At 35.2% G+C, this 27,654-nt stretch overlaps 1 protein-coding gene across 13 annotated transcripts in view; it reads left to right on the top strand.

The window, feature by feature from the left end:
• The window catches only part of PAM (peptidylglycine alpha-amidating monooxygenase), a 177,177-nt gene that overhangs the window by 136,588 nt on the left and 12,935 nt on the right, over positions 1-27,654 (top strand). For all 13 annotated transcript variants that reach the window (XM_017869167.1, XM_017869165.1, XM_017869164.1 and 10 more), the window contains 6 exons: positions 1,564-1,693; positions 14,204-14,320; positions 16,329-16,401; positions 17,959-18,169; positions 18,594-18,794; positions 20,919-21,034. In XM_017869167.1, the coding sequence (XP_017724656.1) occupies positions 1,564-1,693; positions 14,204-14,320; positions 16,329-16,401; positions 17,959-18,169; positions 18,594-18,794; positions 20,919-21,034 (848 nt within the window). The remainder of the gene's footprint in view (positions 1-1,563; positions 1,694-14,203; positions 14,321-16,328; positions 16,402-17,958; positions 18,170-18,593; positions 18,795-20,918; positions 21,035-27,654) is intronic.

Raw genomic sequence — 27,654 nt, 5'->3', positions numbered from 1 at the left:
GAAAGAAGATGCTTCAGCAAAGGTTGAACTAATCTGGGCATCCTGTTCTATGTTTTGTTAATTTTTATTAAAGAAAAAATTAAAGTACGAAGTTTAAAATATTTTGAGTGAAAAGATACTTTTTCTTTTCTGTAGTTGACAGAATTATTTTGAAGTGCTTGTTCTCACAGAAGCATCCTCTCAAGTTTTCATAGCTGATCATACAAGCTTTGAGCTTCTCTTTCTCCCCCCAGTCTTTAATGTCTGCCTTTGAGGATTTCACTGCATGTTGCCATATCCTTCAGAGAGTGGCAAGGAGGAATGAGACTGAAATTGCTGCTTTTCTTCTCAGAATCTTTGTTAAAGCATTTGGGAGGGAAAGCAATGTCAGTGCTGATATAATAGCTTTCACAGTGATCTTCATAACTCTATATCCTCAATTAGTACAGATATATACATTATCCCCCTTTATCCATGGGCATGTTTATAAAAGGGATTAACACAAATGAGGCTGGCTGTGGTGGCTCACACCTATAATCCCCACGCTTTGGGAGGCTGAGGCAGGAGAATCACTTGAGCCCAGGAATTGGAGACCATCCTGGGCAACACAGTGAGATGCCGTCTCTGGAATAAATTGTCTTTTTCAATTAACTGGGCATAGTAGTGCACACGTATTGTCCCACCTACTCAGGAGACCGAGGTGGGAGGATTGCTTGAGCTCAGCAGATTGAGGCTGTAGTGAGCTGTGACCATGCCACTGCATTCCAGCCTTGGTGACAGAGTGAGACCCTGTCTCAAAACACCCACACATGCAAACCCAGATATTCTCTGAAGATAAATATATTCTGATCAGAAATAAGAATAATTTGGAAATCATTCATTCACAGAGTTTCTGTCATTTTTTTTCTTCTCTCATTTTAGGAAACCAAATATGGGAACAGTGAAAGAGTCCTATTCTTATAGGGTCACTGAAGTTAGGAGAATGAGATTGATATCTTAGTTCTGTGTAACAAGGAATCATCAATGAATGGTTTGTTATGGGGGCTATTTTATATTGAATATCCAGAATTTACTCAGGAGATGATAGATTAGACAGATAGATAGATAGATAGATAGATAGATAGATAGATAGATAGATAGATAGATGAATGAGGGAAAGGGACAGAGGAACACAGAGTGCCAGGCTTATTGCCCATTCTTCCTATTTATTTAAAACATTTAAAAGCTTTGTATTAAAATGTTATGTTGTCGTATTTTCCAAAGAGAGTAAAGAAAGAATCTTGTTGAGAAGAAGGCCATCTCAAATATACCCTTTAATGACTTGAGTGAGCTGGCTTTACAGGCATCTTGTCAAAAGGAAAAGAAAACAGTCCTAATCCAAGTTCCCAGTCACTTCATTTCATCGCTCAGAAAGTTACTTGGAATGTGCATGTGGTATAATTTATGTAGAGCATGGCTTGATTGTCTTTTTTATTTCTTTGCACCTAGTGATGTTATTGCGTGAGCTTCTTGTAACTATTGTGAATCCTCACGAGGCAATTCGACCTTTCCTTTTTACACTAAATGTGTGGATATATCTTTTAGATTTCCACATGGAAGAGGCACTGGATTGGCCTGGAGTATACTTGTTGCCAGGCCAGGTTTCTGGGGTGGCTCTAGACCCTAAGAATAACCTGGTGATTTTCCACAGAGGTGACCATGTCTGGAATGGAAAGTAAGTAATATTTTTTCTTCAATAAGCAAATGAAAATAAAAATAGTGTGCATAATTTTTTTCATTAAACTAAGAATAATGGTGAGAGAACTATAAAGGTTTTTCAGAATTTGATTTTATGGCAAAATGTATTTGTCCTTTTAACATCTGACTATAGTAAGTAGCAGAAAGGAAGTCTTGTGTGCTTTAAAACAAAGTAGTTTCACGAAATAGTTTATGGAAAGAAGACAGTAGCAATCTGTGATTCTACCCACTTACCATTTTGCTCCCTCCTGTTATCTGTCTATAACATTAAAGATAGTTAAGTCAGTACCTTAGTGAAAATGTTCAAGACTTCAAGGAGAGTGCTCATGATAAGTGATCAATTAAGAAAGTTTGCTGGTTGACTATAATAACACCCTTTTGTTATTTTCATGTCCTGGGTGCAGAACTATGCCAAGACCTTTGTCCTGGACAGTGTGGTTGAGGCAGTTTGGCCAGTACATGTGAAGAAATAGTAACTTGGCCTTCAGGTTTTAATATAGACTAATTTTATTACTCAGATTTGCTCTTTTCATGAGCATCAAAGACTTAAGAATAACTCTAGAACTGTCTATTACTCCTGCTTTATCCTCTGGATTTTCCTTTCCTACCTTCTTAGAGGGATTTTTAGTAAAAACGTCAAACAGTTATTGAGTGTGTCCTCTGAGTTACCATCATTATTCAGGTTTTACAGATGTAGAAACCAAAAGAAGTTAAGTACTACTATGCCCAAATTAGCAAGTGGCAAAACCAGGCTTCAGTTGCTTCCCATCTAACTCCAGAGTTGGCCCACTTAGCCACTTTACAATACTGCTTTTAATAGAATTGTAAGCATGTTCATGATTGTATTTTTAAAAGCTCGCCCCACAAATTAAAATAAAAGGTTATTTTAATTATTTTAAGGAATGAATATCCATTTATTCATTTATTTCAATACAAATTTACATAGGGAGATAAATTTTAAAATCTTTTATCAATTAAATCTAATATATCTTCTCTTTTCATATGTATAACGATGGGGTCTCATTTGGAAAATTGAGGATCTACATGTATAGTTCAATTGGTCTTCTCCAGTTTCAGAGATGTTGATTAAATTTATGTTAAACCTGGTTCTGTCACATATTCGTATGTCTGATTTTCTTTGTGCAGTTGAAGACGGAATTCAATCAGCGTTTCAGAGTAGATTGGTAGCTTTGTTACTGTTTAATTGTCCTTTCCAGTTGTCATACTTGAAAATGGAATCTGAAAAAGATCACTTCAGAGTTCAAAGTAAATAATCAAACTCAACATTCTCATTCATACATCTCTGTTACATCGTCTTAGTCATTATTGAACATCTAATGGTATTTTAACAAGTGCTTTTAAAAGCAAACTATTACTATTCATGGTACTTATTCTTCATTTTAATTAATACTGCTACATTTTCTGCATGGATTTCTAGCCACATTTTACCAGAGGAGAAAATTACAGCATCATTTTCTCCCATTGATACTGTTTCAGCTGGCTAAAGCTAAATTGGACAAAGGCCAGTTTTCCATTTTAATGTGATACTCATTTCCAAGTAAACAGCAGAGACTGGAATAGTTTAATAGAAAAAGGGATCTGTGAAGTCCAGTTTAGGGTGGGAGATGAAATAAGACTACGAAACAGGAACCACCTAAGAGCATTTTCTGTGGCTTATCTGGCTGTGCTAGCATCTAAGTAACCAGGATCCTATAGAAATAGATTCTGGTTTCACTGACAAAGCCCCGGAGTATTTACCCTGATAAATGACATCTATAAAGGGGTGCAGTTGAACATGCAAGATGTCTTCAGAGAAAACTGCTGATTTTACTTACTAAATCTCTGTTTCTTCTCTCTTCTTCATCTTTATCTTTCAGATGTAAAACTATTTTTTCTCTCTCTTTCCTTCTCCCTTCCTGGTATTGCCTGTTGCCCCTAGCAGATTTTGCAATCCATGGTTGTAAGGAAATTCTTTTCTGGCCCTCAGCTCTCTGAGTAGACTGAGAAGTAGATTACTCTGTTAGCTATTTTTTAGGAAAATACATTTGGATTTGTTCAAAGAACAAATTAAATTCAGGTTCTGTTCTTTGAATGGTAATGCATGGCCATCATTCCTAAGTCACATTCTGTAAATTGGATGAAGTACTTAGTTTTGGGGTTTTTTTGTCCTTCATTAAAAATCCAAGGATTATACAAAGAAGAAGTACCTTCCCGTGGAATTTATAATGTACAGGTGAGGGACAATACAAATTAAAAATTAGTTGGAAACTGCATTCTTCTTGTTACCACTGTTTGATAGTGACAAATCCTATATTATTTTTCCTTGAAATATTTCACATTCTGATATTTCTGAGGTTCACAAAATTGTAGGTTCTATAAGACCAGGGCATATTCTAAATCAAATTGAAGCACATTATATCCCATAGTTCATAAGATGTGATCGTTCTTTAAATATCAGACAGTACTTGGAGTTAATAATAATTCCTAATTAATACTTAGTACCCAAAGCTCCTTTGATATCATTGTGTCAGCTGTCTTCATCAGTACTATTATTCTTCATTCCCACCTGGTTACCCTGATCAGCCTTTATTCTTTGACTTAACCACACTAAATATACGTGGCAACCAAAATTATAATGGTGATAAACCTCTGACCTCCTGAAAGATGATAATCACTCCCTTTCTCAATTTGATTTCCATTTTTCTCCCTTACTTTAATATTGCTACTTTAACAAGCTTCTCTTCTAGCTGAAATAAGAAATGCCTATTGCCAGCAGGGTATAATGAAACTTTAAAGAGTCTCTTGTCTGCCCTGGTGTTAGGGCAGCATGGCAGCTAGAGCTCTTTAAAGTTTAAATGCTTCCCAACAGGATCTGGGTAGCTTTTGCCTCAGTAACAGCTGTTCCTGAGTTTCTGTCTTAAAATCACCACCGCACTCAAAGTGCTTCTTGGCCTTTCTTTCATGTATCTGAGCTATGGTTGGGGTGTACTATGCAGAACTCACATCATATACCCACTTAACTATGGGTCTTGCTCCTAACTTATAGATGTTAGAAGTTGTATTTCTTATTTCATTTATCATTTGTTCACATGGAGTTGGAAGGGATCTTGGAAGTAGTATAACTTCAGATTCTTTCTGTTACAAAGAAGAGAGAAAACTCAATATAAACTAACTTAGGAAAAGAGAAAATTAGTTTGTATAAGTGAAAACTTCAAGGAATATAGTAGCCCAATTACATCATCAGGATCTATTTTACAGCTCATTTTTTCTGTAGGGTGGCTCCATTTCCAGTCCCTGATTCATTCTGTTGCTCCTCTCCATTTGCAGGTTCGATTCACATTATCATCCTAATGTCACAGTAGAGATAGTAGTCTATCTGCCTGATAAGTCAACATAAACTCACTAAAATTAGTCTTTGTAGCATTCCTTGGTCTGACCTAGATCGTGTCTCACTGCACATTAAACCAATTATTTTGGGCAGAGGAATAAAATTGAGTCTGTGGCTTAGCCTGAGTCTTTTGTTCTACCCACGAAACGTGGGAGTAGTGTCAACATTATCTGAAGCAGTGGGCTGAGAGTGGAGCTCAAAATGTTGGGTCAACTAAAAAAGGTGAGGTTTCGTTGTCACAAAATGGAACAATAAACACTGTACACCCAAAACAGCAAGTGTCCATCAGGGAGCTTATCTCCAGCCTCCCACCTTAAGTACACATCTCTTCTACAGCAACTTCAACCATCATCCAGTGCTTGAAATTTTTCAGTGCCAAGAAATTCCCTAGATATGAGACAGGCTTTGCAATGATGGGACCCATCTAGGTGTTATAAAGTTCTTCATTATTTTACCTAAATCTGAGTCCCATAACTTCACCTTATAGTAATGCAGGATGAATTTATTCCCATTTATCCATGTCAATTATTTGCATCTTTGAAGAAAGCCTTATCTTTTGCAAACTGAATATTCTCCAAGCTCTCAACTAATATTCATGCTGACATGATTTATTTCAACTGAAGGAATTTTGGTTTCTCTCCCCTTTAAAGTGTTTTACCTAGAAGTGGTCACAATACCTCATGTATTATTTGATCAGTGTTACAATTAGTTCCCTTGATGTGTATTTTACATGTCTGTTAGTAGAAGAGAATTGTATTCACTTTTTTTTAGCAGTTATATCACTGTGTCGCCTTATGTAGAATTTGTAATCTCAAAGATCTCCAAATATATGTCAAAATTGTGCTGGTATTTTTACTGGAAGTTTATGCTTATGCAGTGTTTTAAAAATATTGAATTCAGGGCTTTATTCCAATTATGTTCCACTTTATTACATTTAGTATTGTTTCAATTTACAGATATTATTTTAATCTTAATTAGCCAGAGGATGTGTTAGGTCTCCCAGCTTTGTATTAGGTCTCATTGATAAGCATGCCTTTTATATCTTCATAGATGCTGTTTGTAAAATTTGAATAGCTGAATGGTTGGTTTTGCAAGTTTTGTTTGTAGAGAACTCATAGTCTTCTAGGAATCTTCTTCCCTCCTCCCCCCAGATAGCTCACAAACCATCTCTTTATCAATACTTTATGTAATTTTGCCAAGATATATTGTTTTAGAAGTCTGTCTGCTTCCTAACTTGTAGAAAAATCAGTTCAAGATTTGCTTCGCTAGTTTTCTGGAGCCTCAGTTAACATATCTTCCTGGGTTATGCTTCAACATCTGCAATTTCTTTCCTACCTTAGGGTTTAACTGGCCCTGGAGAACAGAACTCAAATGTCTGTTACCTTAGTACCTTCATGTCTGAGGGAAAACTATAAGGAGTTCTACAAAAAAGAATGTTTCAGTGTGCTATCTTTCTCATATCGCCATTTCACTTTACAGGAGCCTTTTTCTTCCAGTTTTATGCTATTTTCTCTAGTTCTTCTTGGTTATGTGACTATTCTTCCATCTCTTCTACAATACACATTGAATTTGATAACTGGTGGGAGATTTACCAATTCAGTCAGGTCAATCCTAGTAAGAGAAAATAACATTTTTTTGAAGATAGGAGGCCTGGATTTGAATCTTGGTTACCATTTCCTGTGTTTGAGACTTACATCAAGACGTTTGAACTCTCTGATTCTGAGTTGCTTGCCTAAAAAGTGAGGGCTTTAATAACTACCTCATAGCGTTAAGTAACAAAATGCACCTTGTTAAGTTACTTGTCCCCAGTGACCTTATTGACTGAATAGAATCCAGAGTCTGGATGTATGATACCTAGTTCTTTTTTCTTTTCATATCTATTCATGGTATCTATAGTTCTAGGCCCAAAATGGCACTAAATAGTCATACCGAATTTTTTTTTTTGTCTGCACATCTCTTTTCCTGCCTCACAGGGACTTTTTACAACGTGTCTATTTTCAGAAGTAAGTGTTTTTAACATAATATTAAGTTATATTCCATAGAGAGTCTCTGGCCTTTGTATATCTTTGCTTTTCAAACACTGAGGTTACATTTTCACTTATATTCTTGCATGAAAACCTACAGTTATTTCTCTAGCTTCTTAATTTAGATAATTACATTATATTTCATATCTTCCTTCAGTTGCTATTATTTATTTTGAATTCCCTTAATTTTTATTGATGACATAGAAGTTTATTTTCTCCTTACTCTAGCTCTTTTATGTGTGTGAATATAGCAAAGCATTTCTTCCCAGCCTTATCTAAACTGTTTGATTAGCTGCTAATGTGAAAAATCATTAATGGAGAATTCAAACTGCTAAAATAAAGAACTGATGAATTCCAGCCCATAGGTCACAGTTCAGTCTCTTCAACTGAGTGCTTTCCCAGAGAAGCAAAGAAAAATCAAAAGTGCTCCAGGCACTGTGTGAAATGTTCAGGGTATTATTATATCCTGTAAAAAGTTAAATGTGCTTGAAATAAAGACCTCTGCAGCAAATAATGTGGAGTAGCTGCTTTAGAACACTAAACAAGCAGTTTGCTATAGCAACGGTGTATCCAGCTCTATAATCTGACAGCCATTTGTGAACTGTTCAAGGGTTACCTTTCTTTGAATTACAAGAGTTTATAAACTACTTACTTAGCAAATTTAACATATGTGTTTGGAGGGGGACTGTGATTTTCTCATTTGAGAAAAGATGTCAATTTATTTTATTATTTGCCCTGTGTAGCCATCAGGGACCAGCTGTTAGTTCCGTGACGCTCCAGCCATCCCAAGTGAAAGGATTAGGACTGGTCAACCAATCATCTGAGTAAATGAATGTCCCTTAATGCTGCCAGTTTAAACATATAGACGTTTGTTAAAAGACATCACAATGATTTTAAATGAAGTGGTCAGACCTATTATGTAGTGATTAATTCCTTTAAAGCTACATTCTTCCTAAGAATTCTGGGTTTTTCTTATTTGTTATTTACATTACGGAAGTAAATTACTGCATTTAAATGAGCTATATATAAGTAGAGTGTTTTATTTTTGGATTTTGTTTTGTTATGTTTTGTTTGCTTTGTGTTTTTTTTACTTTGTTTTTGAGGGATGGTAGTTAAATGAACAGATTCTCTAATGAGTAAATTCTAGAATTTGCGTTATCACTGATATTCTTAACAGTGGAAGTATAGTAATAATATGAATAATCATCATAAAGCTATGGAAAACTAGCTAGTCTTAAGCAAACATAAAATGCCCTTTATACATATAGATGACATGAGTGTAATTTGTGATAGCAAACGAAACCTAAAAAGACCCAGATAATTAGTTGTTACATTGTAATATGATACTGGGAAAGGTATCTTGATATGTTGCAAGATGATTTTTTTTAAGGCTCCAACTTTTAATTATAAATATCTGAACTTTGGGAGGTGGAGTTGGGAGAATTGCTTGAGCCCAGAAGTTCAAGATCAGCCTGCTCAATATAGGGAGAGCCCCCATCTCTACAAAAAATAAAAATAAATTAGCTGGGCATGGTGGTGTGCACCTGTGGTCCCAGCTACTCAGGAGGCTGAGATGGGAGAATCACATGAGTCTGGGAGGTTGAGGCTCCCATAAGCCATGATCATGCCACTGCATTCCAACGTGGGTACAGAGTGAGACCCTGTCTCAGAAAAAAAAAAAAAAAAAAAAAAATTACTCTGATTTACTTGCTCTTATTTTGTTTGTTCCTTATTTGTCTTCCCATTCCTTCATTTGCTATTTTGCTTCCCATTCCTTCATTTGCTATGTCAGAATTCTCTATTACAACACCAAAAAAGTGGATAATGAAATAAAATTAGATGATCCTCAAATTAGTTAATTTTACTATTTGCTGCCATCACTGGAAACTTGAAATTTCTATATTATGAATATAAATGCCCATACACAAACAGTGTTTGTGGCAGCACAATATCAATTACTTGATACATTTTTTTCTACATTTGTGTGCAGTGCAGAACAATGCCATTGATAGAGGATGTTTTTCACTTACCTACTCATCAGCTGCAACATTTTCATTTGACCTGACTGGCACAAGGACTGTAGGTCTGTTATTTATATTTCTTCCTTAATGCAGCTTGTTTTCTTGGAAGCCAAGCCCAGCATTTCAGGTCTGTGACTCTGATCTTACATGGCTGTCAGTGAGTAATTTAACCTATAGTTTACACTTTGAAATATTTGAGTGGTCTAGAGAAATAATCTGAAGCTATAAGAAATGCGTTAAGTTGCAGAAGTTCAGTGTATGCTCCTGGAGAGGGAGGGAAACCTTTTTATTTTCTCCTCATCAATAAATTGCAGGAGTGCTATTTCCTAAAATAATATGACCAGAGATTTAGGAATGATGATGAATATTTAAATGAATGACAAGACAGATCAAATGGGCAGTTATCTTACAGAAATACTGCATCCCATTCTTGGAGAAACCATGGGGGCAAGTAAATATATCAGGTTTCCCTAATGGTTTGTCATTCTGCAGAGAGGGGAAGATGTGGAATTATGTGTGCTGAGGTCTAATACAATGATATGTAATAGGCACTTGGACTGCCACTGTTATTAGCTGTCGATGGTGAGTCAGAACTCACAATCTACATATAAAGTAGATAGCACTTGGCAAGAATTATGAATTGGAATTTTGAATCGATAACTTTCCATATTCCATAGATTGGGGTGGCATAGAAAGGTAATGTACTAGTATATTCCAAGGAAATAAACTAAGAGTAAATGAAAATATTATATATAGTTTTATTATATGTAGTGATGTTATATATAGTTTTGCAAAATGGAGAAACTGAGTAAAGTGCACACAGAACTTTTTTATTTCTTACAACTGAATATGCATTTACAATTATCTCAATCAAAATTTCCATTTAAAAAAAGAGGGAGAAAGGTTTTAACTCCTAATAGCAGACACCTAATTTTCACATTATTTAGATTGCCATTGTGCCTTTACAAAGCACTGAAATGTTTCTGAATAATGAGGAATGTGAGATTTAAACCTTTTATTAGTTCCTTCTCATGCTGCTAATAAAAACATACTTGAGACTGGGTGATTTAGAAAGGAAAGAGGTTTAATTGACTCACAGTTCAGCATGACTGGTGAAGCCTCAGGAAACTTACAATCAGGCAGAAGGGGAAGCAAACACATCCTTCACATGACGGCAAGAAGAAGTGCTGAGCAGAAGTGGAAAAAGGCTGTTATAAAACCACCAAATCTCATGAGAACCCACTGACTACCAGAAAACAGCAGCATGGGGTAACCACCCCCATGATTCAATTACTTTCCACCAGGTCCCTCCCAAATGGGAAAATTCAGTCAAAATGAAGAGGCTGCAGGCCCCATCCAAGTCCAGAATCCAGAAGGGCAGTCAAATCTTAGAGCTCCAAAATGATACCCTTTGACTCCATGTCTCACATCCAGGTCACACTGATGCAAGAGGTTGGCTCCCACAGCCTTGGGCAGCTCCGTCCTTGTGGCTGAGAGGTGTACATCCCCCCCCTTAACTGCTTTCACAGTTGGCATTGAGTGTCTGTTGCCTTTCCAGGCACATGGTGCAAGCTGTGGATGGATCTAACATTCCAAGGTCTGGAGAGTGGTGGCCCTCTTCTCATAGCTCCACTAGGCAGTGCACCAGTGGAGACTCTGTATGGGGACTCTGCCCCCACATTTCACTTTCACACTGCCCTAGCAGAGGTTCTCAATGAGGGTTCCTCCCCTGCAGAAAACTTCTTCCTGGACCTCCAGACATTTCCATACATCTTGTGAAATCTAGGCAGAGGTTCCCAAACCTCAATTCTTGACTTCTGTGCACCCACAGGCTCAACACCAAAGGGAAACTGCCAAGGCTTGGGGCTTGCACCCTCTGAAGCCAAGGCCCAAGCTGTACCTTGGCCTATTTTAGCCACAGCTAGGACACAAGGCACCAAGTCCTGAGGCTGCACAGCGCATCAAGGCCCTAGGCCCAGCCAAACCATTTTATCCTTCTGGACCACTGGGTCTGTGATAGAAGGGGCTGCCGTGAAGACCTCTCACATGCCCTGGAGACATTTTCCCTATTGTTTTGACGAGTAACTTTTGGCTCCTCATTACTTTTGCAAATTTCTGTAGCTGGCTTGAATTTCTCCTCAGAAAATGGGTTTTTCTTTTCTAGCACATCATCAGGCTGCAAATTTTCCAAACCTTTATGCTCTGCTTCCCTTTTAAACGTTCCAATTCAAACCATATCTTTGTGAATTAATAAAACTGAATGCTCTTACAAGTACTCAAGTCACACATTGAATGCTTTGCTGCTTAGACATTTCTTCCACCAGATACCCTAAATCATCTCTCTTAAGTTCAAAGTTCCACAAATCTCTAGGGCAGGGGCAAAATCCCAATTGTCTCTTTGCTAAAATACAGCAAGAGTGACATTTATTCCAGTTCCCAGCAAGCTTATCATCTCCATCTGAGACCATCCCAGCCAGGACTTCATTGTTCATATCACTATCAGCATTTTCGTCAAAGCCATTCAACAAGACTCTAGAAAGTTACAAACTTTCCAACATCTTCCTGTCCTCTTCTGAGCCCTCCAAACTGTTCTAACTTCTGTTTATTACCCAGTTCCAAAGTTGCTTCCACATTTTTGTGTATCTTTGTGGCAGCACCCCATTTCTGGTACCAATTTCCTGTATTAGTTACTTCTCACACTGCTAATAAAGACATACCCAAGATTGGGTAATTTATAAAGGAGAGAAGTTTAATTGACTTACAGTCAAGCATGGCCGGAGAAACCTCAGGAAACTTACAATCAGGCAGATTGCTTCAGAAGGGGAAGCAAACATGTCCTTCACATGATGGCAAGAAAGAGAAGTCCCAAGCAAAAGGTGGAAAAGCTCCTTATAAAACTATCAGATCTCATGAGAACTCACTGATTATCACGAGAACAGCAGAAAGCGGGTAACCGCCCCATGATTCAATTACTTTCCACCAAGTCCCTTCCACGACAGGTGAGGATTATGGAAACTACAATTCAAGATAAGACTTGGGTGGGGACACAGCCAAACCGTATCAAACCTTAGAAAGAGATGATGAATGAAGAAACTTTAACCTATTTCATATGAATGTGAAGGTTACAATATACTGAGTCTCAGATGTGCTGAACTTGTTAGCCATTAATATATTCAAGTTGAAAAAATAAAAGATTATTAATGGTTGAATCCAGTACCTATGTTTTTCAGAGGAATAGTTATGATATTTTTAGTAAATAAATTCATACTGAAAATAGAGTTTCAGATATAGGATAAATTATTTGGTGTTTCGTACTAGCAAGAGTGACTTCATATTTGCCCTTTACCATTTTCCCATGATTTGATAATACTATGAATATTCTTACATTGGTTCCTATCTAATACAGTTTCACATTTCAGTTTGATAATGACCCCCCATAAATATCTTATGAAATCTTTTTTGTTAATGATGCTACTTCCATTTCATAAATTTGTTTTTTTTTTCTAGATACCACTGTGTGGTTCTTAACTGCATATAATAGCATATATAAAGAATATTACTTAAGTTTTAGATTGACAAAGCTGAATCAATATTTTGTGTTCAATTGAATGCATCATTAATAAGATCTACTTCAGGGACTTATTGTTATCTTACAGGAAAACTATACCCAAAAGACTGTAACAGTCAAGTAGCTCAGATAATTGTGTGATGTATTTTTTAATGGCCAAAGAATATAATTTAAGAATTTTTTCATTCTCCTATTTATGTAGAGTACTGGGACTCTACATAAGTTCCATAAAAATGGCAGCCAATTGATCAGTGGATTCATGACAGATCCAAGTGGTCTGTTACCTTCCCAAATTGCAAATATATAATAGCAAATATTTAATGTTACTCAGATTCTTTTGCTTAAACAGTTGAACTACAAAATATTAATACTTTTTTCACAACCTTAGGTGATGCTAAAAGGAAATTCTGTTTTACAATAATATTCATAAGTCATTTATTGACTTGATATGTGTATTTATAAACACACACACATACATACACACACACACGCACACAGACACATCCCTCAACTGTGTACTGATCCAATCCTTTTTTGAGAAGATAACTTGATTTTTTGGTGGTTCATACATTTACTTCTCTATTACAGAAGCTTAGATTAGAAGAGCTTATCTTTGTCATTCATCCCTGTTGACATATAATTTCCCAAACAGAAAAGGAAATAAGTACCGTGTCTGTGATAATTGTGAATTTAAGGGATTATATTACTAACAATTTAAATAGAAATATAATTTTGAAAGTATATATATGAATATATGTCCATAATGTTTTATAATAACCTAAAAGGTACTGAGATTAAAAGCAGAAATTGTCATATTTAAGTTTTTAAATTAATTATTACATAGTTGTTCCTTTTATAGTTATAGAATAGCTGTTATTTGGTAAGTTTTATGCCTTTAAGCATATTTTTGTCTCGAGGATAGATTTGGTTTTATAACTTTTAAATACTTTGAACATTTCCTTTTATATCTCTATAATATGTATTCACATGTTGCACCTAAAGTATAACAAACATTTTGATCACTGCTGTTCCAGCTATTATCATTAATGACAAAGTTAAAATAAGTCATATTTTCTTTTGCAATTTGAAAGAAAATGTCTTTTGAATGACTGCATACTCTTTTGAAGAGCTTTTGAAATTTTTCAGGTACATTAAGAGTTCTTGATCAATGTTTCTCAAACCCCAGTGAGCATAGGAACCACCCAGGGGTCTTGTGAAAATGCAGATTCAGTCCAGGAGGTCTGAAACTGCGTTTCCCAGCAATGCTAATGCTTCAGTTCCACTGACCACCCTGAGTAGCATGGTTCTACAGGTTAATGGTGTGTATTATAATCCAAATGACTGAAATGTGGTGGACAAAGAGTGAAGTCAAATACATTTGACCTCTTTTGATTTTGTATTTAGAATCTCAAATGAATGGTCTGCATTTCTCAATTTCATAGGAGTTTATGATTGTTTCATTTCCTATTTGCTGCATTTTGTTTAGCTCGTTTGACAGCAAGTTTGTTTACCAGCAAATAGGACTAGGACCAATTGAAGAAGACACTATTCTTGTCATAGATCCAAATAATGCTGCGGTACTCCAGTCCAGTGGAAAAAATCTGTGAGTTAAATGACTTATGTTGTTAAGACTTGTACTACATATATTGAGTGTAACATGTATCATAGAGTCTTGAAATTTGAGTGTGTTGTATAGCTGCACTTAAGAAAGCAGAAAACTAACTGGGCCATCCCATCTTTCATCTTCTAAATAGATGTTTCTAAATCTTGACTGAATATTAGAATCATCTGGGAAGCTCCAAAAAATTTAGATTCACTTGCCTGTTTGCCATTTGTATGTTTTCTTCTGAGAACTGTCTATTCAGGTCCTTGCCTATTTCATAATTGCTAAATGAGTATATTTGGAATGTTCTCACCTCAAAAAATGTTAAATATTTGAGGTGATGGATATGTTCATTAGCTTGATTTAATCACTCCACATTGTATACATATGTCATAACATCACATTGTACCCCATAAATGTATACAATGAAAATTTGTCAATTTTTCATTTAAAAAATTAGATTTAGATTTTGTATGGAGTGGGGCTAATAATCTTAAGTTCCCAGGTGATTTTAATATGTAGTCAAGCTTATTACATATTACATATGTAATACATATCTTGCATAGTTGATTAAGTGAGTTGCTGCTCAACCAGATCTAATGATGCAAAAAAATTCTTGAGCAGAAAAATTCTTCAGGACAACCAAACTCATCAAGTAATCATCATTAATAAAAGAGCTTCTCTTTTCCATCTCAAAGTGAATACTAAACAAATGTCATTTTTAGCATTCCTTATCATGCATATGTAATTTGGATTTGAAAACTGCTCATTATTTAGTCTTATTTCAAGATGGCACTTAGTAGCCAAAAAAAAAAAAAGTTGGCTTATATTTATGGTTATTGAAAGAAGTGAGGGAGGCACTTGCTTATAGATCTCCTGAACTATTGTAACCTGACAGCTTCAGTAACTATACCCTTCTCCATCTGCTTAAGCACAGGGAAAGCCAGCTTCTTCACAAGGTGGGTAGCCACCATTTTGAGTGCAGCTGCTTGTGGAGATAATAATAATGCTGCTTAGAATTTTTTTAATAGCATTCTCAAGATGGTGTGTCAGGGGTGAAATGTTTGAACCTGTTTCATTGGTGCTCTATTCATTAACCAGAAGCACCTTCATTCCAGAAAGGAATTAAAGGGAAGGCAGAACAACTACTGCTAAATCAGCTTAGCCATCGGTGGAGTATCTGTTTGAAAGCAAATCATAATCCTCACATTCAGTTGTCAAAACAGGGATCTAGTTCAGCTAATTAGTCAAAATCAGAGTGTTACAGTTATGGTTCATGAAAAAAAAAAAATCTGTGTTGTCAACACTACACTAAGAGTAGAAGCTAACAGAGCTAGTGGATTGTCAGATATCATTGGACCAAACCACCTCAATGTATTGTCCGTGTGTCTGTTAGCTCAGTCCGGGTTCCTTACCCAGATCATTAAGATTGATTTGCCAGATTAACCTTCTCTAATGTTTATCTGGCTCACTATTTCACTTTGCTTAGCTATTCACAGCCCATGTTGGCTGAAAGTTATGTGCTGTGGGTTTTACTGTCTTTAGTAGGCACTCTTTAAAGCCTTTGAGTTATATTATCTAATAGTTTATATTAACACATTACATTTCCTTGCAACATCTTTTAACCTCAAACTATATCAATCCATTTATGTTTCTTGAGACAGTTTTATACATATTTGTAAGATGTTAATATTTATGACCTTAGAACCTGTTTTTAAACTGATATTGTTTTCTCTAATATACCATACTTTTTCATAAACATTTGTAATGTATATGCAGGCTTAATTTATAAATTTTAATACTATTAAATACTACTTAAGGTTTGTCACAAGGAAATCTTATTATAACAGTTTTTTTAACAATTCATTTTGGCCTTTTCTATAATAATGCAAGTATACATTTATCAATTTATAACTTTGTATTGTCTTTACAGAGTAATTAGAAAAATTTCTGTCACATATGCCTTGAGAGTAAATATGTAATTAACACAAATATTTTTATTTTGCAGGTTTTACTTGCCACATGGCTTGAGTATAGATAAAGATGGGAATTATTGGGTCACAGACGTGGCTCTCCATCAGGTAGTCGTCCTTTTGGTAATATTCAAATTAGAAGCTAACAGAATTACGCTTTTGAAATGCTCTGGAGTTCTATGGGTTTTTTTGTTTATTTGTTTGTTTGTTTGTTTTTTCTTCTGTGACCCAGTAAGTTATAGCAAGAAAATAGAGCAGCCATGTCTTAGTTCAGCATGTTATAACAAAGTACTATAGACTGGGTGGCTTATAAACAGCAGAGATTTGTTTTTCACAGGTCTGGAGTCTGGAAGTTCAAGAACAGGGTGCCAGCACAGTTGAGTTCTAGCGAGGGCCCTCTTCTGGGTTATAGGTTGCTAATTTCTCATAGTATCCTTGCGTGGTCAGAGAGATAGAGTGACAGTAATCTCTGTTATCTCTTCTTATGGCACTAATCCCATTCATGAGAACTCTACCTTTTTGTCCTGATTACCTCCCAAAGGTCCCGCTTCGTATTACCTTCATATTGGGGGTTAGGATTTCAACATGTGAATTTGGATTTGAGACACAAACATTCAGTCTGTAACAATCCACATCTGAAATATTTCTTTTAGAACTCAATGCTAGGAAAAGCTAGTATGTAAATGATGAAGTCACACTTGTCCCTTGGGCCAGATGTGAAGCTTCACTCAAATAACTACATGGGCCCTCCCAACCATTTTCTGAAGTGTCTGCATTTGTCTTTATTCCCTCTGTTCCTAACTGTTGTTGTTGTTGTTGTTTGAGACAGGGTCTCACTCTGTCCCTTAGGCTGGAGTGCAGTGGCACGATTTTGGCTCACTACAGCCTCCACCATCCAGGCTGAGGTGATCCTCCCACCTTAGCCTCCCAAGTAGCTGGGACCACAGTCACACACCAGCATACTCGGCTAATTTTTTGAAATTTTTTGTAGAGATGGGATTTTGCCACGTTGCCCAGGCTGGTCTTGAATTCCTGGACTCATGCAATCCACCCACCTCAGCCTTGCAAAGTGCTGTAATTACAGATGTGGCCATCGTGCCTGGCCCTAAGTCTTATTTCTATTTTTTCACTTATGTTTTTGTTTTTTTCTTAAACTGCCTTAATCTTCTATAAATTGAGGCTAGGCCTCTAGTAAATGTATATTTATATATAAAAGTCAAATTTGTGTTATTTTAAAAGAAGTTATATCAAGTGTAACATGCTTTTTATGAATAGGTGGCAAACAACTTGGAAAACATCATCTCAGTAAACATTTATTGCTCATGTATTATCTGGAGTGCATTGTAGTATTAGCTAAGGAAAGACAAAAAGGAAACATCAGGGTGGACGGAACTGGCTATCCGGGTACTAGTCTCCATTCACCACTAATTAACCGGGCGGTCTGGAGCAAATCACTTAATCTTCATAGGCTTTATTATCAAATGAAGCAACCAGACCAGATGATTTCTAGTATCCCATTCAGTTGTAAAATGTATTAATATCTTCTTTTAAATAGGTCTCTGGGAGGTTCTACTCCAATTGCTTGTGAAAGTGGTCTTAGTCATGTGAGCGTAAATCACTAATAACCATGAAAAGTAGGTAAAGCTTTTGTTCCTGTTTAAAAAGGTGTTCAAACTGGATCCAAACAATAAAGAAGGCCCTATATTAATCTTGGGAAGGAGCATGCAACCAGGCAGTGACCAGAATCACTTCTGTCAACCCACTGATGTGGCTGTGGATCCAGGCACTGGAGCCATTTATGTATCAGATGGTTACTGCAACAGCAGGATTGTGCAGTTTTCACCAAGTGGAGAGTTCATCACACAGTGGGGAGAAGGTACCCAATAAGACTCTTAATCTCCAATTGTAATTCTTAGCCAGCATCACTGGGAACTCAATACTGGCCACCACTCACATTCTTTAAGCTGTAATTGTCCCCTACAGGGTCATTGTAACCTGGGTCATTGTGTGCATCCAGTTAGCTTGACACACACACACACACACACACACACACACACACACACACACACACGTCTTACAAGGAAAATAATGCATCCACCAAAAAACTGTCCAAATAGGGAGAAAATCTGTAATGCATTTGTGGGTAAAAGACATTATAAACTTATAAACTGCTTTACCTTATCTTTCCCCTGGCTCCAGGCATTTAATGGTTTACTATCATGAATTTAGAAACTTACTGGAGAGTCAAACTTTGGGTGATTTTTTAAATTGTGTATCTAAGGCTTTTCTTTGTTCTGCAGAGTCTTCAGGGAGCAGTCCTCTGCCAGGCCAGTTCACCGTTCCTCACAGCTTGGCCCTTGTGCCTCATTTGAGCCAATTGTGTGTGGCAGACCGGGAAAATGGTCGGATCCAGTGTTTTAAAACTGACACCAAAGAATTTGTGAGAGAGATTAAGCATTCATCATTTGGAAGAAATGTATTTGCAATTTCATATATACCAGGTATTTCATCTTAATACGTTTGTTGTCTTCTGTCCTACTGTACTCTATCCTTAAAAATTTTTTTATCTTAATGTACTCTTTTTATAAATTTCCTTTCTTGTTGGAGGTTGAAGATACATTATATTTCACATCTTAAAAGTATCTTAAAACTGTTAGTGTGTTCTAACTCAGTTTTGATTAAAGTACCACTATTCATTGTACAGAAACAATGAAGAACTCAAAGGATTTAACACCTGTTTGTAAGGGGTTAAAAATGTTCCCAAACATTGATTTTCATTTTCTCTTAATTATGATCATCTGCTCCAGTACTAAATAATTAATATTTGTCTTCACACATCGACAGATGGTATATGTGTGATAAAATCAGTATTCAAAATACTCGTTTCACATTTTTAAAAACAGTAGTGACCAATTTTTTTAAAAGATAAAATATGTAAAAATAAGTGTGGCTTATGCCTAAATACGAGGATAAATAATCAATAAAATCTTGAACTTTTTTCTCATTTTCATAACAGATTTTCTTGACTTTAAGAAAATCTGAAAAATAAGTCAGACTAATAAAATAAAATACATATAACATATTACAAAACAACTCACCATATTTTCTTTAAATAATGAACTACTGAAAATATATTTAATTTCTGAAATTTACATACAATTACAATATTTTAAAAATTGTAATTGACATAATTGTATGTATTTGTAGAGTACAATGTGATATTTTGATGTATGTTTACAATGTGGAATGACTAAGTAAGGCTAATTAGCAAACCCATCACCTCACATACTTACCATGTTTTTATGGTGAAAACATTGAAAATATACTCTTTTCACAAAGGAGTGAAATGAGATCAATAACAGGGGAATTTTGAAAATTCACAATTAAAAGGCACAATATATTTTAATAAAAATATTTATACCTGTATCAAAGTCGCATTGACTATTTATAGGTATTACTGCAATATTTATGTTTCTTATAAGTTACATATGGCTACTGTCTGGACCAAGCAGCCCCCCAGCTTATTTAGGACACAAAATCAAGGGACTCAGGTGACTGGATACAGAGCAAATTTGGCTTCCTCAAGGAATAAAGAAAAAGTAATAAGAAGTTCTCACAACTATGATTCCTTAGGTTGGTTTACCGCACATTTAAAGAAAAATTTGTCAGGACCATTTACTTAATAAAGAGGGTGATCAAGTTCATAATAAACAAAAATAAATTAAATATAAGAAGAAAATTATCAGTTGAGAAGGAATCTGGTTAAGAACAGAATCTAAGCAAAAGATAATCTTCTCTATAATTTTGCACAATAGTAATTGATGTTCAGTTTTTTTATAGTACATCCTAGAAAAAACTATAATCCTTCAAGAATAATGAAAATATCTTAAATGGTGGCTTAGCATTGTGAATAGTTTATTACGTTTTAATTCTTTGAAAATGTAGTGGTTCAATCATCTGAATTATTTATTTAATGTAAACATCACCATTTTCATTGTTCTGAATAAACAGTATTGTATTAGGAAATATAATTTTACTACAAAGTGTATTCATGGTGTGAAAATTAAAATATGGCCTTTTTTAATTAAGGAAAATATGTATTTGATAATCTGAAATATGCATCTCATGTTTTCAAATTCCAGTTGTTTAAAAACAGATTGTTCTATATAGACTATAACTTCAGTTTTTTTCTTTGATTTTCTCTTGGATTTTCCATGTAACTATGGCAAATATTACTTATTTTTTAAAAGATCTGAGACTCCAAAATTATTGGCCTAAATAATCTGACTTTCCCCAATTCCTATTTAGGATGCCTGTAATAGCTATATATGCGTATTATATCTATGTATCAATATCTATGTATTCCTGATTTCTACTGACTTTCCAAGTGGAAGACACATTTCAGTTCCTGATTTTCATATTACAAGGAGGTTAGTCCACTAACCTGTTTGCCACTGATCTGGTTACTCAGGAGGAGACACTAAGTATTTTATATTCTACTTTTGTTGCCAATTGTAGGGACCAGCTTGACCCTAAATTTATTGTTTGCCTACTATACGTGGATATATTAGAAGTCCATTCTTGCCCATATTTTAAAGAAAGGTTAACTGGATTTGCTGTTGCAGGCTTGCTCTTCGCAGTGAATGGGAAGCCTCATTTTGGGGACCAAGAACCTGTACAAGGATTTGTGATGAACTTTTCCAATGGGGAAATTATAGACATCTTCAAGCCAGTGCGCAAGGTATTTACATATATTATCTAGGTTTCAATTTTCTTGAGAAGAAAACTAAAATATAAATCTTGGCATTCAATCTGCACTTGAATAGTTTTAGAAAAATTTTTAAGATGATGTGGTAACTTTCTTAGCAAAGTTGATGGGAGTGTTCTATTTTATTTTTTATTTTATATTTTATTTAGAATAAATGTCCTTGTCTATTCCTAGATCAGTTTCTTCAGATGCAAATTAGCATGTGTGCAGTTCGAAGGTTCTTAGTAGAACTGCACCTGCATATGATGGCAGGTTTTTAAATTCACTATAGTTAGAATACAAAAAATAAATCAGTCTCTTTCTGGTTTCATCCAAGTAGAGAAAACATCACATGTTAAGTGTGCTCTTATAGTTCTCTTAGACCCAACAGAAATCTTGTTTGCTTTCTTTATTGCTATGACGGTACTAAGCAACAAGACTTGAAAATAGCACTTCCTGGAATTTATTCAAGTTCTAAAGATTTGGTTTAGTTAAGAAACTAAAAGCTACTTTTGGCTTCAAAAGTGTTTTCCCACTGTTTATTCTAACATGCTTTTTATAAACACAGCAACTGTGTTCAGTGTGCCCATGGCCCTTCTGTCTTCTCAGTGTACTTTCTCTGCAGTATGATTGCCAGAGTGATCAGAATGTTCTCTACACTGTATGAATGTGCTTGGAGTATATCAAATTTAGAAAATTCAGTCTGCTAAAATGCTGCAAATAAGTGTTATTCTTCAAAACATGTAAAGATTCATTGGTTTTAATTGGATCAAAATGCAACTATCATCAGCTACTGAACCAGGTTTATATCCTGACACTTAAAATGTTATATTATTTCTAAGATACGAGATTTGCTAATTTAAAAAACTTTAAAATACCTCAATATTATATTTTATTTTAATTAAATTTTAATGTTTAATTTTGTGGTTACATAGTACATGTTTATATTTATGGAGTACATGAGATATTTTAGCAAAGGTATACAATGTGTAATAATCACATCATAGAAAATTGGGTATCCATCCCCTCAAGCATTTATCCTTTGTGTTACAACAATCCAATTATACTCTTTCAGTTATTTTAAAAGGTACAATTAAATTATTATTGAATATAGTCCTACTGTTGTGCTATCAAATACTAGGTCTTATTCATTCAGATTTTAAAAAATCATTCTAATTAACCATCCCCACCTAACCCCCCACCACAGACACACACACACACACACACACACACACACACACACTGTCACACACTGCCCAGCACCCTTCTGGGCTCTGGTAACCATCCTTCTGTTCTATATATCTATGAGTTTGATTGTTTTTTTAGATCCCACAAATAATTGAGAACATGTGATGTTTGTCTTTCTGTGCCTGGCTTATTTCATTTATAATGATCTCCAGTTCCATCCATGTTATTGCAAATGACAGAGTCTTATTCTTTTTGTGGCTGAATAATACTCCATTGTGTATATGTACCACATTTTCTTTATCCATTTAACTGTTGACAGACACTTAGGTTGCTTCCAAATCTTGGCTATTGTGAACAGTGCTGCAACAAATGTGGGAATGCAGATAGCTCTTTGATATACTGATTTCCTTTCTTTGGGCATATAACCAGCAATGGGATTGCTGGCTTATATGATACCTCTACTTTTAGTTTTTTGAGGAACCTCCAAACTGTTCGATATAGTTTTACTAATTTACATTCCCACCAACAGTATACAAGGGTTCCTTTTTCTCCACATCCTCATAGCATTTGTTATTGCCTGACTTTTAGATGAAAGTCATTTTAACTGGAGTTAGATGATATCTCATTGTAGTTTCGATTTGCATTTTTCTGATGATCAGTGATGTTGAGCACTTTTCCATATGTCTGTTTGCCATTTGTATGTCTTCTTTTGAAAAATGTCTTTTCAAATATTTTGCCCATTTTTTAAATTGGATTATTAGATTTTTACTATAGAATTGTTTGAGCTCCTTATATATTGTGGTTATTAATCCCTTGTTAGATGGGTAGTTTGCAAATTTTTTTTCTCATTCTGTGGGTTGTCTCTTCACATGGTTGATTGTTTCCTTTGCTGTGCAGACACTTTTTAACTTGATGTGATCCCATTTGTCTATTTTTGCATTGGTTGCCTGTGCTTGTAGGGTATTACTCAAAAAAAAATTTGCCCAGACAAATGTCCTGGAGTGTTTTCCCAATGTTTTCTTGTGGAAATTACACAGTTTGAGGTCTTAGATTTAAGTCTTTAATCCATTTTGACTTGATTTTTGTATAAAGTGAGAGACAGGGATCAAGTATCATTCTTCTGCATGTGGATATCCAGTTTTCTCAGCACCATTTATTGAAGAGACTGTTCTTTCCCCAATGTATGTTCTTGGAAACTTTGTCAAAAATGAGTTCACTGTAGATGTGTGGATTTTCTTCCTGGGTTCTCTATGTGATTCCATTGGTCTATGTGTCTGTTTTTATGGCAGTACCATGCTGTTTTGGTGACATAGCTCTGTAGTATAATTTGAAGTCAGGTAATATGACTCCTCCAGTTTTGTTCTTTTTGCTCAGGTTAGCTTTGGCTATTCTGGGTCTTTTGTGATTTCATATAAATTTTAGAATTTTTTTCATTACTGTGAAGAATATTGATATTTGGATAGTGATTGCATTGAATCTGCAGATTGCTTTGGGTATATGGACATTTTAACAATATTGATTCTTCCAATCCATGAACATGGAATATCTTCCCTTGTGTGTGTCCTCTTCAGTGTTTTTCATCAGCATTTTATGGTTTTCATTGTAGAGATCTTTCACTTCTTTGGTTAGTTCCTAGGTATTTAATTTTATTTTTGGCCATTGTAAATAGGATTACATTTTCTATTTCTTTTTCAGATTGTTCACATTGGCATACAAAAATGCTGCTCATTTTTTATGTTGATTTTGTATCCTGCAACTTTACTGAATTTATCACTTCTACTAGTATTTTTGGTGGAGTCTTTAGGATTTTCCAAATATCATATCATATCATCTGCAAACAAGGATAATTTGACTCCTTCCTTTCCAATTTGATGTCCTTTATTTCTTTTTCTTGTCTAATTGCTCTAGCTAAGACTTCCAGTACTATGTTGAGTAACAGTGGTGAAAGTAAAATGCTTCAATGTTTTATTCATAGAAATTTGTCTGTTAGAATACTGACAGCTAGTCTGGTGTTTATCAAATTTTATTCCAGAGATATGCATTAAATACTTACTCTGTGTCAGGCATTATGCTAGGTACTAAGGGTACAAAGGTGAATAAGGGTATAAGGGTGAAAGAGACACAGCCTTTTCTTCACTGGAGCTTTTAGCCATAGTAACAGGATCTGAATATAACCAGAAGGAATCTAAACTAAAGATTCCCGTATAAATTCCTTTCTTTAGGTTTCTATTTATATAAACAAATAAAATTTTTCTAGAAATAGTTCACCAGAAAAGCAACAGGCAATGAAATCTCAAAGCATAGCAGCCCTGCAGAGAGAAATTCATTACGGTGATAATATTTTATTTCCAGTTTTTCAGATCCTTATTGATTATCCAGTCTTCATTACTGTGCCCCTTTGAGCTAACTTCCTCATGTCTGTTGGTAAAGGAAGTGAGATGCTTAACTTTCTCTCAGTTCTTTGCTTTGTATTAGTGGAGTGTTTGCCTTGCTTGTTCTTTTAATGATAATGTACTGTGTCAACCAGGATATTAACTTTTAATTTAAATATGCATCTAGAAATCAAAACTAAGTGCTAAGCAAGAGGCTAAACGAGCCTTAACCTCATAAAAATCTGAAGAGTTCTCAACTAAAATTTCCAAAGCATTGTGCCTTCATCAGATGTTAGGCAAAGAATGAGTCACAATATGTGGGTCAATTCAGCAAACTTGAAAAGACAGTCTCACTCCAAGATGAAGTTTGCTTTTCCTTTCAGTAAATAAGACTTGATATTACACCAAAACATAGAAATATATTCTGTGTTGACACAGTAAACTGAAATCAGTTTATAAATCTCTCAGAATTTTCATTTAATTAGATTATTATCACGAAGATTAATTTTGGGTGAAGGAAATAATATGGTCTATTGACTCCTGTGTAAAAAGAGATCCCTCTTCACGTCAAAGGTCAAGTTTTATGTAAGGAGATTGTGCCTCTGTTTGTGCATATCCACTCCTTATCTCATCTTACGTTTCAGTTCTCCATCTTCTACTATTACATTCTTTAGAGATGTTTCCATCTGAATGTAGGGACTCTGTTTTTATGTCTGTGCAGGGAAGCTTAGACAGTAGGACAATAAAGAAAATGGTTCTATCAGATGTTATCAAAAGCTGTGAGAGAAAATACACATTGTCACTCCCCAAGTCATTCCCCCTGTAATCAAAGGAAAGGCTTGTGGTCCCTCAGTATCTGCTTTTATACACACTCTTCAGACAGGCATTTTTTGTCATCTTCTGTGTAGCAGCTCATATGGAAAAGGAAGAGAATGATCCCCAGCCTTCCATATCAAAAGAAAAAAAAAAGCCCAGATTTATGTTGTTTTTCCAACCTTCACAGTGATGATTAAAATGATAGTACTTGAGCTGAAAAGTTCACCTAAGTTAAATTACTTGTTCAAACTACATGGAGTAGCATACGTGGATCTCAAACCTAGGTCTTTCTGACTTTGAAATGTGCTTAACCTTTTCATTCCTGAAGTACACATTGGTATGCCAAGGGCTATATTAAGCCACAACATGAACATTGTGCAACTTAGAAGAACTGTTTTACTTAATATTAAGTAGATTTAAACTTACTATGTTGAAGTAAACATTGTTATGCTATGGAATAGAGCACAACTTTCCCTATGAGTTTTTAAAATAAAATACAAGATTTTGAAGGCAGTTTGCTCCAGGCTTTGTCACCAGATGCCTGGTAAAGATACTATCATGCTTTTCTCATGTCAATTTTATTTTGCTGGGGGTACTTTAAAAGAAGAGTCTGCAAAGGCTAGATTAGAAGATCTTTAAATCTGTGTAGCTCTAAAAATACTAAAGCTTGGTCTTAAAATTTAACAACATAATTTTGTTTCAAATGACACAAAGCAGTAGAACAGTTCATTGAAAAGATTACAACTGAGTTCTTCTGATTGCAAGAAGATAGAGTCCCATCTATTAAGCCTCTCCCTGAGTTCCTGTAGTGGCCCCAAAGTACTGTATTTCTAGCAGAACCTTTGGCTCCATGGATCAGTGGGGCCAAGGTTCTGCTAGAAATACAGATTAGTGGCTCTCTCATTTGAGAGCCACTAATAAAGGTTTATTATTGTTGTTGCCTTGAATTTATGACATATTGTGATTTATGTAAAGCAAAGTTCTTAGCCAGCGAATAGTTTATACATTCCTTCCTCACCTTTATTTCCCCATCATTATATTTTTCCTATCAGAAAATATGAAGTATTCTACAACCATATGTTTTACAAAGAAATTTCTAAGAACATATTACGGTATAGAACAGGAGTGGCCTATCATTTGGTAGTCTTTTGCCATCCAATAACTGAACCTCCCAAAAAAGATGAACATTTAATGACAAGCCTGCAGGATTTCAGCAAGGCAGCATTTTGATTTCTGACTCTCTGTTTTCCTCTACACATTTGTCACAGCTTATTTAAGAGTATGAAAAAAATGAGACTCCTTGGCACAGCTATCTCATTTTTCTTTTCAGTGTGATAAACTTGATGATTTCTAAAGTACGACAGTATCTCCAGAGCATGTATTCTTCTGCTCCACCTAAACTGAGCTAGGAACAGTAGTTTGTCTCATTAGTACCCTTTGAACTCAGCACATCAGGTAGGCAGATGTTGGCTGATAAGCCCACTGTCTGGATACTCACTAGTTATATTTTTGATAACTGTGTATCCAGGCAGGACTTCTGGCCTCAAAGGTGACAGATGTTATCTATATCCTGCCAACTGCCAGACCCAGGGCACCTTTGGAGGCTTCCAGAGACAGATGGAAATGTCAGCAGCACAACATTTTAAGCCTTCTCTTCCAAGAACTAGTTTGGTGACCGCTAAAAGAAAGTCATAAAAGGATCTCCCCTGTCTCTTGTGTCCTCATAATGGAGATGACAATGATTTGAAACAGAGAAAGATATATTAAAATATAGAACATCTGAAGTAGGGACAAAAGCCCAGGAAATACTTGGAGGTAACACTCAATTTGCTTCCTTTGCTGACTGAAAACATCACAAACATAAGACTTCAAGAGTATAAAACCCCACATTGCTACATATCTCTTAGTATATATTTCAAAAAATTAAATGTCCCAAATCTCTGAAATGATTTTTCTTATCGATAATATACAAATAGTTTTAAGATAGCACATGATAGCTTGATGGGAATAATAAAATTAATACCTAGACTTTTTTACTTGTACAAATTTTAAAAGTAAATTTGATAGTTATTAAAAGGTAGAAGAAACTTGAAGGCAAAAATCAATATAAATAACTAGACATAATGTAACAACAAGTAAACAGTATTGTAAAAAATAATCTACCTATAAATTTTAACACTTAAAAGACTTGAAAGTCAGTGGTGGGGGTTCCTTAGCATTTCTCAATGTTTAGAATTA

Source organism: Rhinopithecus bieti, unplaced genomic scaffold, assembly GCF_001698545.2.
Source record: "Rhinopithecus bieti isolate Rb0 unplaced genomic scaffold, ASM169854v2 scaffold_4104, whole genome shotgun sequence".
NCBI classification, from domain to species: domain Eukaryota; kingdom Metazoa; phylum Chordata; class Mammalia; order Primates; family Cercopithecidae; genus Rhinopithecus; species Rhinopithecus bieti.
This window is presented reverse-complemented; position numbering and strand designations above follow the sequence as displayed.